The sequence below is a fragment of the Notothenia rossii genome (assembly GCF_949606895.1).
Source record: "Notothenia rossii genome assembly, chromosome: 2".
In the NCBI taxonomy this organism is placed as follows: domain Eukaryota; kingdom Metazoa; phylum Chordata; class Actinopteri; order Perciformes; family Nototheniidae; genus Notothenia; species Notothenia rossii.
Window position 1 is genome coordinate 828,464 of NC_136904.1, and position 12,023 is coordinate 840,486.

Sequence of the window (12,023 nt, forward strand, 5' to 3'; positions counted from 1 at the left end):
TGAGTTGGGAAATACATAAATATATATAAATCCGTGTCATTTCACTCCGTAAGGAACCTTCTGTGAGAAAAATAATATTCAATCGCAACCAAGGTCTGTTTCAATCTGACCTGTATGTTCCTGTTCTTTCTTCAGGTCATTAGATGGTTAGTTTGTGCCATCTAGTGGACAGATACAATAACATTAACAATTACAAGTAAGTGTGTGTGTGGGGGGGGTTAGAAAGCTAGAGTGAATGAGTGAGTTTGTGAGATATTTTTTGAAGGATTCAAGAGTGTTGGCCTGTCAGATGTGACAAAAATGTGTCAAAGACCTATTTCTAAGCTGCCTTTCACCTCCAAAGTGCTTGAAAAGGTTGTTGCGAACCAGCTCAACGCTTTTCTGGCCAACACTAACACCCTAGATAAATTTCAATCTGGTTTCCGCACGAAGCATTCCACTGAGACTGCACTCCTCAGGGTCTCTAACGACATCCTGATGGCTGCAGACTCGGGTGAATGCGCTGTGCTGATCATGTTAGACCTCAGCGCAGCATTTGATACTGTGGACCACAGCATCATGCTGGATAGGCTTAGAGAGTGGGTGGGCATTTCAGGGAGAGCCCTAGATTGGTTTTCCTCATATCTCGGAGGAAGGTCATTCCCAGTGGCCGTTGGTCCTTTCACTTCTGACCCTGCTCCCCTACCCTGTGGGGTACCACAGGGTTCCATCTTGGCCCCGCTCCTCTGGGCCTTATATTTGCTCCCCCTTGGCTCTATCATCAGCAGCTTTAAGGGTGTGTCCTACCACTGCTACGCTGATGATATCCAGCTGTATGTGTCCTTCACTCCGCAAAACATGCAGAAAATTAACATCCTACTGGACTGTCTAGCTGCCATTGAGGGCTGGATGGGGAGAAATTTCCTCCAGCTAAATGCGGCGAAGACAGAGGTACTTATAATTGCCTCAGACTCCCTAGCAGCCAAGGTAAAAAACCTAATGGGGCCCCTCACCACCAACGTTCACCCCCACATCAGAAATCTTGGGGTGTTCTTCGACCAGGCTATGAACATGGACAAACATGTTTCCTCACTGACCCGCAACTGTTTTTTCCACATCCGCAACATCGCTAAACTCAGGTCCATTGTGTCTCATGCAGAGCTTGAAATGGCTGTCCACGCATTCATATCATCCCGGTTAGACTACTGTAATTCACTTTTCACCTGTCTCAGCAAAGCCTCTGTTCACCGTCTGCAGCTGGTTCAAAACGCTGCCACCCGCTTAATCACCAGGTCTAAAAAATCCTGCCATATCACCCCCATTCTAGCCTCCCTGCACTGGCTACCAGTTCATTTCAGGATCCAGTACAAGATCCTGATTATCTCATACAAAGCTCTAAACGGCCAAGCCCCAGCCTACATCAGCGAGCTCATTCCACCACACCAAAACACTCGTTCGCTGAGGTCCTCTGACCAGGGGCTTCTGGCAGTGCCCAGGACCCGACTAAAGACCAGGGGGGACCGGGCGTTTGGGGCGGCCGCCCCTAGACTCTGGAACGCACTTACCCCGGTCCTGAGATCGGCTCCCTCCCTCAACCTGTTCAAGGGACACCTAAAGACGCACTTATTTAAGCAGGCGTTTGAGCAGTCTTAGGCCGTTCATCACGTCACTGTCCTGTCACTGTCGATCACTGGTCCTCTTGCACTTGGTTTCATGTTTGTATATTGTTTTTAAGTTTTTATTCTATTTTTCTGTCATGTTATGCTTTGTTATTATTATGCCTTAGTGCCATATTGGCCTAATTGTTTTGACTGCTATATTTTGTACAGCACTCTGTGCATTCGTGCTGGGAGGGGTGCTTTAGAAATAAACTTTTACTTACTTACTTACTTACTTATTTGTACATACAGTGGGGCAAAAAAGTATTTATTCAGCCACCAATTGTGCAAGTTCTCCCACTTAAAAAGATGAGAGAGGCCTGTAATTTTCATCCTAGGTACACCTTAACTATGAGAGACAGAATGGGGGGAAAGAATCCAGGAAATCACATTGTAGGATTTTTAATGAATTAATTGGTAAATTCCTCGGTAAAATAAGTATTTGGTCACCTACAAAAAAACATGATTTCTGTCTCTCACAGACCTGTAACTTCTTCTTTAAGAGCCTCCTCTGTCCTCCACTTGTTAACTGTATTAATGGAACCTGTTTGAACTCGTTATCAGAATAAAAGACACCTGTCCACAACCTCAAACAGTCACACTCCAAACTCCACTATGGCCAAGACCAAAGAGCTGTCAAAGGACACCAGAAACTAAATGGTAGACCTGCACCAGGCTGGGAAGACTGAATCTGCAATCGGTAAGCAGCTTGGTGTGAAGAAATCAACTGTGGGAGCAATTATTAGAAAATGGAAGACATACAAGACCACTGATAATCTCCCTCGATCTGGGGCTCCACGCAAGATCTCACCCCGTGGGGTCAAAATGAGAAACAAGAACGGTGAGCAAAGATCCCAGAACCACACGGGGGGACCTAGTCCATGACCTGCAGAGAGCTGGGACCAAAGTAACAAAGGCTACCATCAGTAACACACTACGCCGCCAGGGACTCAAATCCTGCAGTGCCAGACGTGTCCCCCTGCTTAAGCCAGTACATGTCCAGGCCCGTCTGAAGTTTGCTAGAGAGCATTCAGATGATCCAGAAGAGGATTGGGAGAATGTCATATGGTCAGATGAAACCAAAATAGAACTTTTTGGTAAAAACTCAACTAGACGTGTTTGGAGGAGAAAGAATGCTGAGTTGCATCCAAAGAACACCTGCTGTGAAACATGGGGGGGAAACATCATGCTTTGGGGCTGTTTTTCTGCAAAGGGACCAGGACGACTGATCCGTGTAAAGGAAAGAATGAATGGGGCCATGTATCGTGAGATTTTGAGTGACAACCTCCTTCCATCAGCAAGGGCATTGAAGATGAAACGTGGCTGGGTCTTTCAGCATGACAATGATCCCAAACACACCGCCCGGGCAACGAAGGAGTGGCTTCGTAAGAAGCATCTCAAGGTCCTGGAGTGGCCTAGCCAGTATCCAGATCTCAACCCAAATCTTTGGAGGGAGTTGAAAGTCCGTGTTGCCCAGCAACAGCCCCAAAACATCACTGCTCTAGAGGAGATCTGCATGGAGGAATGGGCCAAAATACCAGCAGCAGTGAAAACCTTGTGAAGACTCACAGAAAACGTTTGACCTCTTTCATTGCCAACAAAGGGTATATAACAAAGTATTGAGATGAACTTTTGTTATTGACCAAATACTTATTTTCCACCATAAATTGCAAATACATTCTTTAAAAATCAGACAATGTGATTTTCTGGATTTTTTTTTCTCATTTTGTCTCTCATAGTTGAGGTATACCTAGGATGAACATTACACTTTTTAAATGGGAGAACTTGCACAATTGGTGGCTGACTAAATACTTTTTTGCCCCACTGTATATATGTGCATAGCATTTTATTTGTCTGTGTGAGTATTCAATCACGGAATTATCTTTTTTTACTTTATCATGCAACTGGATAACTAACGGGCGGGCTAAAAAACCATTATGCAGAACATACATCAGGGTCTGCCCCACCATCTACTGGGTGAATTAGGTACTGCAACAGAACAACACCAGATCCTGAAGAACAACTTTCTAAACAAAATATTAGAGGAGCACTTTAATGCGAGATCGACCTTTGGAAACTCTACATTTTCCAAATGATATAGAGATTACACATTTTTACTGAGCAGTTAAAAGGTGCTTTACAGTCAATTATGTTAATGGTATCGCGGACCACAAGGGGGGGCCGCGGTCCACAGGTTGGGATCCGCTTGTTTAAATTATCTTAAAGGTGGGGTAGGAAAGTTTGAGAAACCGGCTCGAGATCGCTAGAATTTGAAAATACACGACCGGAGAAAATCTGCCACTTCCTCACAGAGCCCCTCCTCCAACACACACGAACGCGCACATGACCAATCAGGGCACGAGATAAGTTTGTGCACAGATGGAAGGCTGACAGGCAGGTAGGCCATCCAGTTACTTTAGCCGGCTCAGATGATTGGTCGTGCTTTGTACAGTACTACGGCTTCCACAGATGATATTTTTTTAATGGATTTTTTGTCAAAGCACTTCAGATATTCATTGCTTTCGGGATGTTAAGAGCATTGCATGGAATATAACCAAAAGTGTATCTCGAGCCGGTTTCTCAAACTTACCTAACCCAAACATTTTCATGATTAAGATTTTTAAATTTGAACCTCTTTCTTTTCTCTTTCTTGATCCTCCTTAGCAACGGTCATTACAGTCCTTGACAGCGGTCTGTTCTACTGGATTAACAACATGTCACATGTTCTGAATCGACCAATCAGAACTTTATTTAGCCTCCGTATTGTTTATAGTTGAATTTGGGACATTTTTCTGCAGGAAAAGTTATTTTACTTTTGATGAAAAACATATTTTACCAATGAAAAAGCTCTGACAGAATAACATTGTTATATAATAGCGTTTTTAATATTACAAATGAAGTCTTAACTGTGTGTGTTTGTTTTCAGGGCCTGGGGACGGACGAGGAAACGCTCATCGAGATGGTCTGCTCGAGAAACAACGAGGAGCTGCTGGAGATAAAGAGGGCTTACAGAGAGAGTGCGTTTATCTCAAATACAGAAAAACATTTATTATATTTTAAATGTTAAAAGCTCACATTGCTGTTAGTATTGTTGCTTACACTACAACCAATATCACAATAATTATAATACTGTGAGACTAAAGTGGCCAATCTAACAGAGGAGGTTAAGTTAAACTGTCCATTGAATATTCTGTCATTTTGATTTAATTGTTTGTAAGTATGCAGTGTTTAAATTAAATTAGCATGACTAATGTTTGCCAATTGAACATTAACCTGCATATCTAATTGAACCATTACCAAAACAGGATATGTGAAATTCTTTATTTTACATATGAATTAACACATTTTACAATTCAAATGTCCGATGAAGTATTTCAAATTGCACTTTGAATCACGATGAATATGCTCTCTTTTGTTTCATTTACTTGATAACCTAAGTAATCTTTTCAATAAGTAACTTTGGGTATCATTATATATAATATTGCAATACTCAATGACATACAAAGATGAAAAATATTATCCATAATACATTTTGTAGTTTAAGAGTAAAATTACAAATACCTCAAAATCGCGACACTTTATTTTGATTAGTCTATTTAATTGGAGTAATTCAAAATTATATATCATTTTGTATCTAGATATTTTATCAATAAATGATTATGATATATGACTAACGCTATATAAATGACATTTCATGATGGAAAATGTTCTGTACAGCTTTCACCTTTACTCAGAGATGCTAAGTTAGCTAAAAGCTAAAGTAACATATCGTTATCAGTTTAGAATAAAATTACATTGAACCACATGTAAGCTGTTAGCATGTTAGCTCGATGAGCTTTACTATTAGTATCAACTATAAACATCTAGCTAGTTAGCTTCGGTGGCTAATATCAGATACATCATACTGTACGTTGTATTTAACTTATTACGTTTTTTGTAATAATGTGCACGTCTTTTTCTTTCTGTCTGCAGTGTTTAAGAAGGAGCTGGATAAAGAGGTAGCTGGAGACACTTCAGGAGACTTCGCTAAACTGCTGCTAGCGCTGGTTCAGGTAGCTCAATGCTAACTGCAAAGACCTTTGTATAATTGTCATTTTAGTATCTGGGTAATATAAAATACTTACAAACCTACTGCACATTGTGACCCTTCTGTCAGGCTATATGGTATATTAAGGTTAAAGTCTTAGGGTGCGTTCACACCTGCCTTGTATAGTCCGGTTGAATCGAACCCTGGTGCGTTTACCCGCTTGGTGGGGTTCGTTTGGGTCGGTGTGAACGCAGTCCGAGACCTCTGAAGTGAACTAATCTCGGACGGCTTGCAAGTGAACTCTGGAGCGGTTCATCGCTGGTGTGAACGCAGTCCGCACCAAAACATAGGAAGCGTAGTATTTACGTGTCACAACAAAGCAATGTCTTCCAAATCTTTAGCGAAAGAGTCTTTCAAGACATCCGCGGTTCTTTAGTTAAAGAGTGGAGCAGAATGAAGTGTTGAACAGTGTCGTGTAAAGTCAAAATGCTCCGTCAACTACATAAAAGTAAGAACATCTGTCGTCGGTGAAACGCCCTCCGTACTGCAGAACGTCTCATTATATGTGTTATAATGTTTTTTAACGGACGTTGTCTGATTATATAATCATATGCGCGAGCCGCTAGTGTCTGTTGATCTCCAGATTAACAGCAGCATGAGAATAACCTGCCGATGCTCCATGGCGGAGGCTCCGCTAGAAATTGCCGGGATTTGCGTTTTTACCCCGTTAATGTCTGACCAATGGTTGAACAGCATTTCCGTGCACATGACTTGTGTTTGAGGTTTGTAGTCCGTTTGAGTTTGGTGAACGCAAACCGAACCTTCTGGAAAATGAAACCATGTAACAAACTGTCGTCTGGTGCGCACCAGAAAACGGACTATTAGGTGTGAATGCGACCTAAAGCACGCTGAAAGAAAACCCAGGTTGGTCTTTGACTATAATTTAAACATTTTAAACCACTAATATGCATTTTCTTTGTTGACATGTAGACAAAGAGAGATGAGCCGTCTAACGTGGTGGACTATGAGAAGATCGACGAGGACGCCAGAGTGAGTGAAACACCTCAGAGAGTTCTTCCTTAAAACATATTCAAAAACATTTGATTTCTGGGGTAAAAACTGTTTTTTTATGTTCTTAGTGTGAATTTCAATCATGATCAAACACTCAGTTATTGATTGGTTTTTGTTGTTGCGGGATTTCATTAATTAACTAACCCTAAGCAATACAGAAATCTCACCTTCCTTTCTAACCTAAGTGCAGTAATGACTTTTACTTCTCTCACCTCAGTGTCTGTATGAAGCCGGGGTTCAGAGGAAAGGCACCGACGTGGCCGTCTGGATCTCCATCATGTCCCAGAGGAGCGTCCCCCACCTGCAGAAAGGTGACACACACACACACACACACACACACACACACACACACACACACACACACACACACACACACACACACACACACACACACACACACACACACGCACATTTTACATTGTGTGCTGGAAATGTACTGTCTTTCAAGGGATCCTGTTCGTGACGCCAAATCGTGGTGGTAGTTTACAGATACAAACAAACAAATAATAATAAAATGTTGAGGAAACCTTTTCCGTTATACTGAAATGAAGATTATTGGAAAAAGACAGTCTTTTAGGGAGTTTATTCTTGCCATAAGGTACACTGTACAGAGTGTCAAGCAGTGTCCTCTATAAACATTCATAAAACAATATGCTTTAAGTTTGTATGTATTTTGTGTGTGTGTGTGTGTGTGTGTGTGTGTGTGTGTGTGTGTGTGTGTGTGTGTGTGTGTGTGTGTGTGTGTGTGTGTGTGTGTGTGTGTGTGTGTGTGTGTGTGTGTGTGTGTGTGTGTGTGTGTGTAGTGTTTGAGCGCTATAAGAGCTACAGTCCCTACGACATGAAGGAGAGCATCAGGAAGGAGGTGAAGGGAGACCTGGAGAAATCCTTCCTCACTCTGGGTAAAAACACACCACCGTTATAATATGATATTCACAGTATGTGCATGTGAGGGCGGTGTGGGAGGAAGGGGATACTGATTTTAAAATGAACATCTTTGTAAATGTTTATAGCTTTTCTAAATCAAACACTGTTGCATAGGATGTAATGATATTATATTTAATATATGTTTTTCTCCTCTCACAGTGGAGTGCTTTGAGAACAGACAGCTGTACTTCGCCAACAGACTCAATGAAGCCATGAAGGTACAGATCAGGTTTACCTCGATCACTGCTACTACAAATGTTTAATGTTCTGCTTCCTGATATTTCTACTTCACTACATCTCACAGAAAAGACTGTAGTGTTGGTGCACAAAGTGTAATTGCTCCTCTCATCATTTCTACTCTTATTTATATTCCTTCTCTCGATTTTGTTTTGAAGACTTATTTTTGTTGCAGGTGATTTCTGAATGCAGTCTAGAATAGTTCATGAAATACATCCTATTTTTACTAAAGTGAAAACTTAATGGAGTAAATAATATACAATTAAACAACAAAAATCAAGGAGAACAAAAACAAATGCTAAAACATGAACAGCCAACACTAACATTACACTAGGGTTATTGCTGTAGGTGGCTTTCTTTTATTTAATATAATGCTATTTCATATTATATATGTATATTTTTGTAACACCCACATTAAAATAATATGATGCATATTATTCTTCAGAATTAGTTTGTTCACTTTTGAGACTTTAAGTATATTTCTGGTGCTAATATGCTAACACTGTGTTAACTTTAAATGCACATATTTATTCATGTATTTCTAAAGTAACCAAGTGTGTGTGTGTGTGTGTGGGTGTGTGTGTGTGTGTGTGTGTGTGTGTGTGTGTGTGTGTGTGTGTGTGTGTGTGTGTGTGTGTGTGTGTGTGTGTGTGTGTGTGTGTGTGTGTGTGTGTGTGTGTGTGTGTGTGTGTGTGTGTGTGTGTGTGTGTGTGTGTGTGTGTGTGTGTGTGTGTGTGTGTGTGTGTGTGTGTGTGCAGAGTAAAGGAGCGAAGGAGAAGGTGGTGACGAGGATCATGGTCTCTCGCTGTGAAGTCGACCTGATGAAAATCCGCTCAGAGTTCAAGAAGACGCACAAGAGAACTCTGTACCAGACCATCGCTGTGAGTGTGTGTGTGTGTGTGTGTGTGTGTGTGTGTGTGTGTGTGTGTGTGTGTGTGTGTGTGTGTGTGTGTGTGCAGAGTAAAGGAGCGAAGGAGAAGGTGGTGACGAGGATCATGGTCTCTCGCTGTGAAGTCGACCTGATGAAAATCCGCTCAGAGTTCAAGAAGACGCACAAGAGAACTCTGTACCAGACCATCGCTGTGAGTGTGTGTGTGTGTGTGTGTGTGTGTGTGTGTGTGTGTGTGTGTGTGTGTGTGTGTGTGTGTGTGTGTGTGTGTGTGTGTGTGTGTGTGTGTGTGTGTGTGTGTGTGTGTGTGTGTGTGTGTGTGTTGAACCACCTCCAGTATGGGTCTTTGTGTTCTGTAATTAAAAAAAGAATTGAATCAAAAGATACTGTGCATGCTGTGTTTAATGACACAAAACACTGACTGGATGTGTTATTGTCCAAAAGTATGTTGGGGAAAGTTATTCATCAAACATCAAAACATTTTTAAAGGGGACCTATTCTGGAATTTGCCTTTCCTGCAGTGTGTTATAAAGGTTTCTGTGCAATGTAAAGGGTCTGCAGAGGCTTGAGTCCCAAAGTATTAATATAATTGTTCTTTGTTTCAGGAGCACACTAAAGGAGACTACCAGAAGGCTCTGCTGAATCTGTGCGGAGGAGACGACTGAGCTCTGAGTGGACTGCATTTCCCAGAAGGCCGCTGGGTCTTACAACATCAGCTGACTGCAGATTTTCTTTTAACTCTGTCCATAAGAGCCTTTTTGTTGTTTCTTCTCTGTTAAACAGATCACCTCCATCTCTCTGAGCAGCTTCAGTTTTTAAATAAAATCGTTTCACCGGATTGTGTTTTTCATTTGTTGACGACCACCATCTACAGCAGGTCAGCGGAGACACAGATACAAATAAAAATAAAGAGTTTACAAATATATTTATTCGTATTAGAGGCAGTTCAAATAATGGACGTCCACTCTGCAGAGTTTTACATTAGTGGTGCGGTCACCCAAAGTGACAGACCTAATTTTACGCTTATCTTTGCCCCAGAGTGCACCTAAGATAAGGGTGATCCACGCATAGGCACCGCCGGGGGCTTTCGCCTGGAAAATGGGGGTCAGGCGAGCTTTCCTCTCTGAGATAGAAAATATTAAATGTTTTGTGATCCTGCACGTGGATGATGTAGCCCTCAGCAGTTCCCCTTTTATCCGCCTCTCTGAACTTAGTGTTGGTCATGTTGGCATACATGCCCGGACGGTGGCCATACAGGAGGCTCCAATGGAGGGTGAGATAGCCATAGAACAGGTACTGGGTGATTGAGGTAGGCTTGCCGGCCATCAGGTCGAGGAGATCGGGGATGCGCTTCTCAGCGGCCGCCATGGCGAGAAGGTTTGCCTGGCTCTGCAGACGATCCAGCTTGTCCCTCTTCACATTAAACTGGTGGACAGTGACTGCCTTCTTCATGTTTTTCATGTTGGCTTTCACCTCTCTGATTATGTTGGTCATATCAGACTGGTTTGATTGATTGATTGAAAAGTTTATTAACAGCTTGTATATTGGGTACAGTACAGTACAGCTCAAAACATACAATTGTTAAGGGGATGCAGACCAGAGAAAGACTTTCGTCTTGTTTACATCAGGGTCCCCCATTTCCAATTCATCATATCATTTAAGACATATAAGACATATTTGACATACAGATGGCTTATTGAGCCAGTTTTGCAATGCTCTCCCCCGAAGGTGCTCTTTAAGAGAGGTGTTGAAGGTAAGTATAGTTTTACTTTCCTTTACAGTAGTGGGAAGAGCGTTCCACCTTGATGTGGCATAATTGCGAAACGTGTATTCCCCTTTTTTTGTGCCAAATCTGGGTTTTACATGATTTGTGGAGCTCCCTCTGGTGTTATGATCATGGTATTCCTTGACCTTTGGGAAGAATTTTGACATGTACATGGGTACCATAGAGGTGTAGTGTATCTTGTAGACCAGGCCCATTGCAAGTAGCTGTACTCTGTCGTCTACTCTAAACCATCCTAGGTTGTCAAAGTGGGCAGAGGTGAGGTGAGTTCTAGATGAAAGGTCAAGCAGTAGTCTGACCAGTTTATTTTGTGATGTTTGAAGTTTTATTTTGAGCGCCTTGGAGGTGCTATGGTACCATGACGTGCAAGCATAGTCATAGTACCCTTGAATGAGTGCTCCTGCCAGAGTCTTCAGGGTGTTTTTGTTTACCAGAGGAGATCCGGTATAGGAATCTAGTTCTTTGATTGACTTTTTTTATTACATTGGATGACATTTTGTCACAGGAGAGGTTTGCCTCAAGAATAGATCCTAGGTATGTAATTTCCTTCTTATTTGTGACAATAATGTCACCCACTGCAACTGAGAAGTCGTCGGATTTGCTGAGATTATGTTTCGAACCGAAGAGAATGGACTCTGTTTTACCCAGGTGTAATGATCATTTATTATCGGCGAGCCAGGTGCAGATTCTGCCGAGCTCGGAGCTGAGGGTTTTTTCAACCTGCAATCTGCTCCTGTCAGAGACCAGCAGGGCTGAGTCGTCCGCGAACAGGAACAAGTTGCAGTCACATGCTGATGACATGTCATTTGCATAAATTAGGAACAGTAACGGACCTAATATGCTTCCTTGTGGAACACCACAGCTCACTGGGAGGGGGGGGGACAGAGTACCGTTTACCTCCACCATCTGTTCTCTCCCCTCCAGGTAGGACTGCATCCAGCTCACCGATAGTTTATCAAAACCGTTTGCTTTTAGCTTGTCAATCAGAATGGGGTGATTGACAGTGTCGAAAGCCTTTTGCAGGTCCAGCATCACCATGCCGCAGTGTCTGCCCTCGTCCACCTCTTGTTTGATGTGGTCGTTTAAATAAAGAAGGCATGTGTCAGTGGAGTGGGATGTTCTAAAGCCAGATTGAAATTCATAGATTAGTTTCTTGTCCTCGAGGTACTTTTCGACCTGTTCATATACTATTTTTTCCATGACTTTCGAGATGGAGGTAAGTATAGAAACAGGGCGGTAGTTGCCTGGGTCCAATTTGCTGCCCTTTTTGTGCAGGGGGGTTACTCTTGCAATTTTGAAGTCTTTGGGTACTTTTCCCTGTTTCATGGAGAGGTTAATTATGTGAGCTATGACTGGTGAGATGGCGGTTGCTGTGTCTCTGAGGAATTTGGAGGGGATATTGTCGGGTGAAACTGTAAGCCGGGGGGGCTGTGGCTCAGTGGTTAGCGTGCTTGA

At 42.4% G+C, this 12,023-nt stretch overlaps 1 protein-coding gene across 1 annotated transcript; it reads left to right on the forward strand.

Annotated features, from left to right (window-relative positions):
* The first annotated feature begins 4,500 nt into the window (after nt 1-4,500).
* LOC307030068 (annexin A2-like) lies at nt 4,501-9,546 on the forward strand. The gene is made up of 8 exons (XM_079666286.1): nt 4,501-4,654; nt 5,610-5,689; nt 6,655-6,714; nt 6,953-7,046; nt 7,539-7,634; nt 7,819-7,877; nt 8,655-8,978; nt 9,391-9,546. Exons 1-8 carry the CDS (start codon nt 4,597-4,599, stop codon nt 9,448-9,450), a joined length of 831 nt encoding a protein of 276 aa, XP_079522412.1. The 5' UTR covers nt 4,501-4,596; the 3' UTR covers nt 9,451-9,546.
* Nucleotides 9,547-12,023: the final 2,477 nt, after the last annotated feature.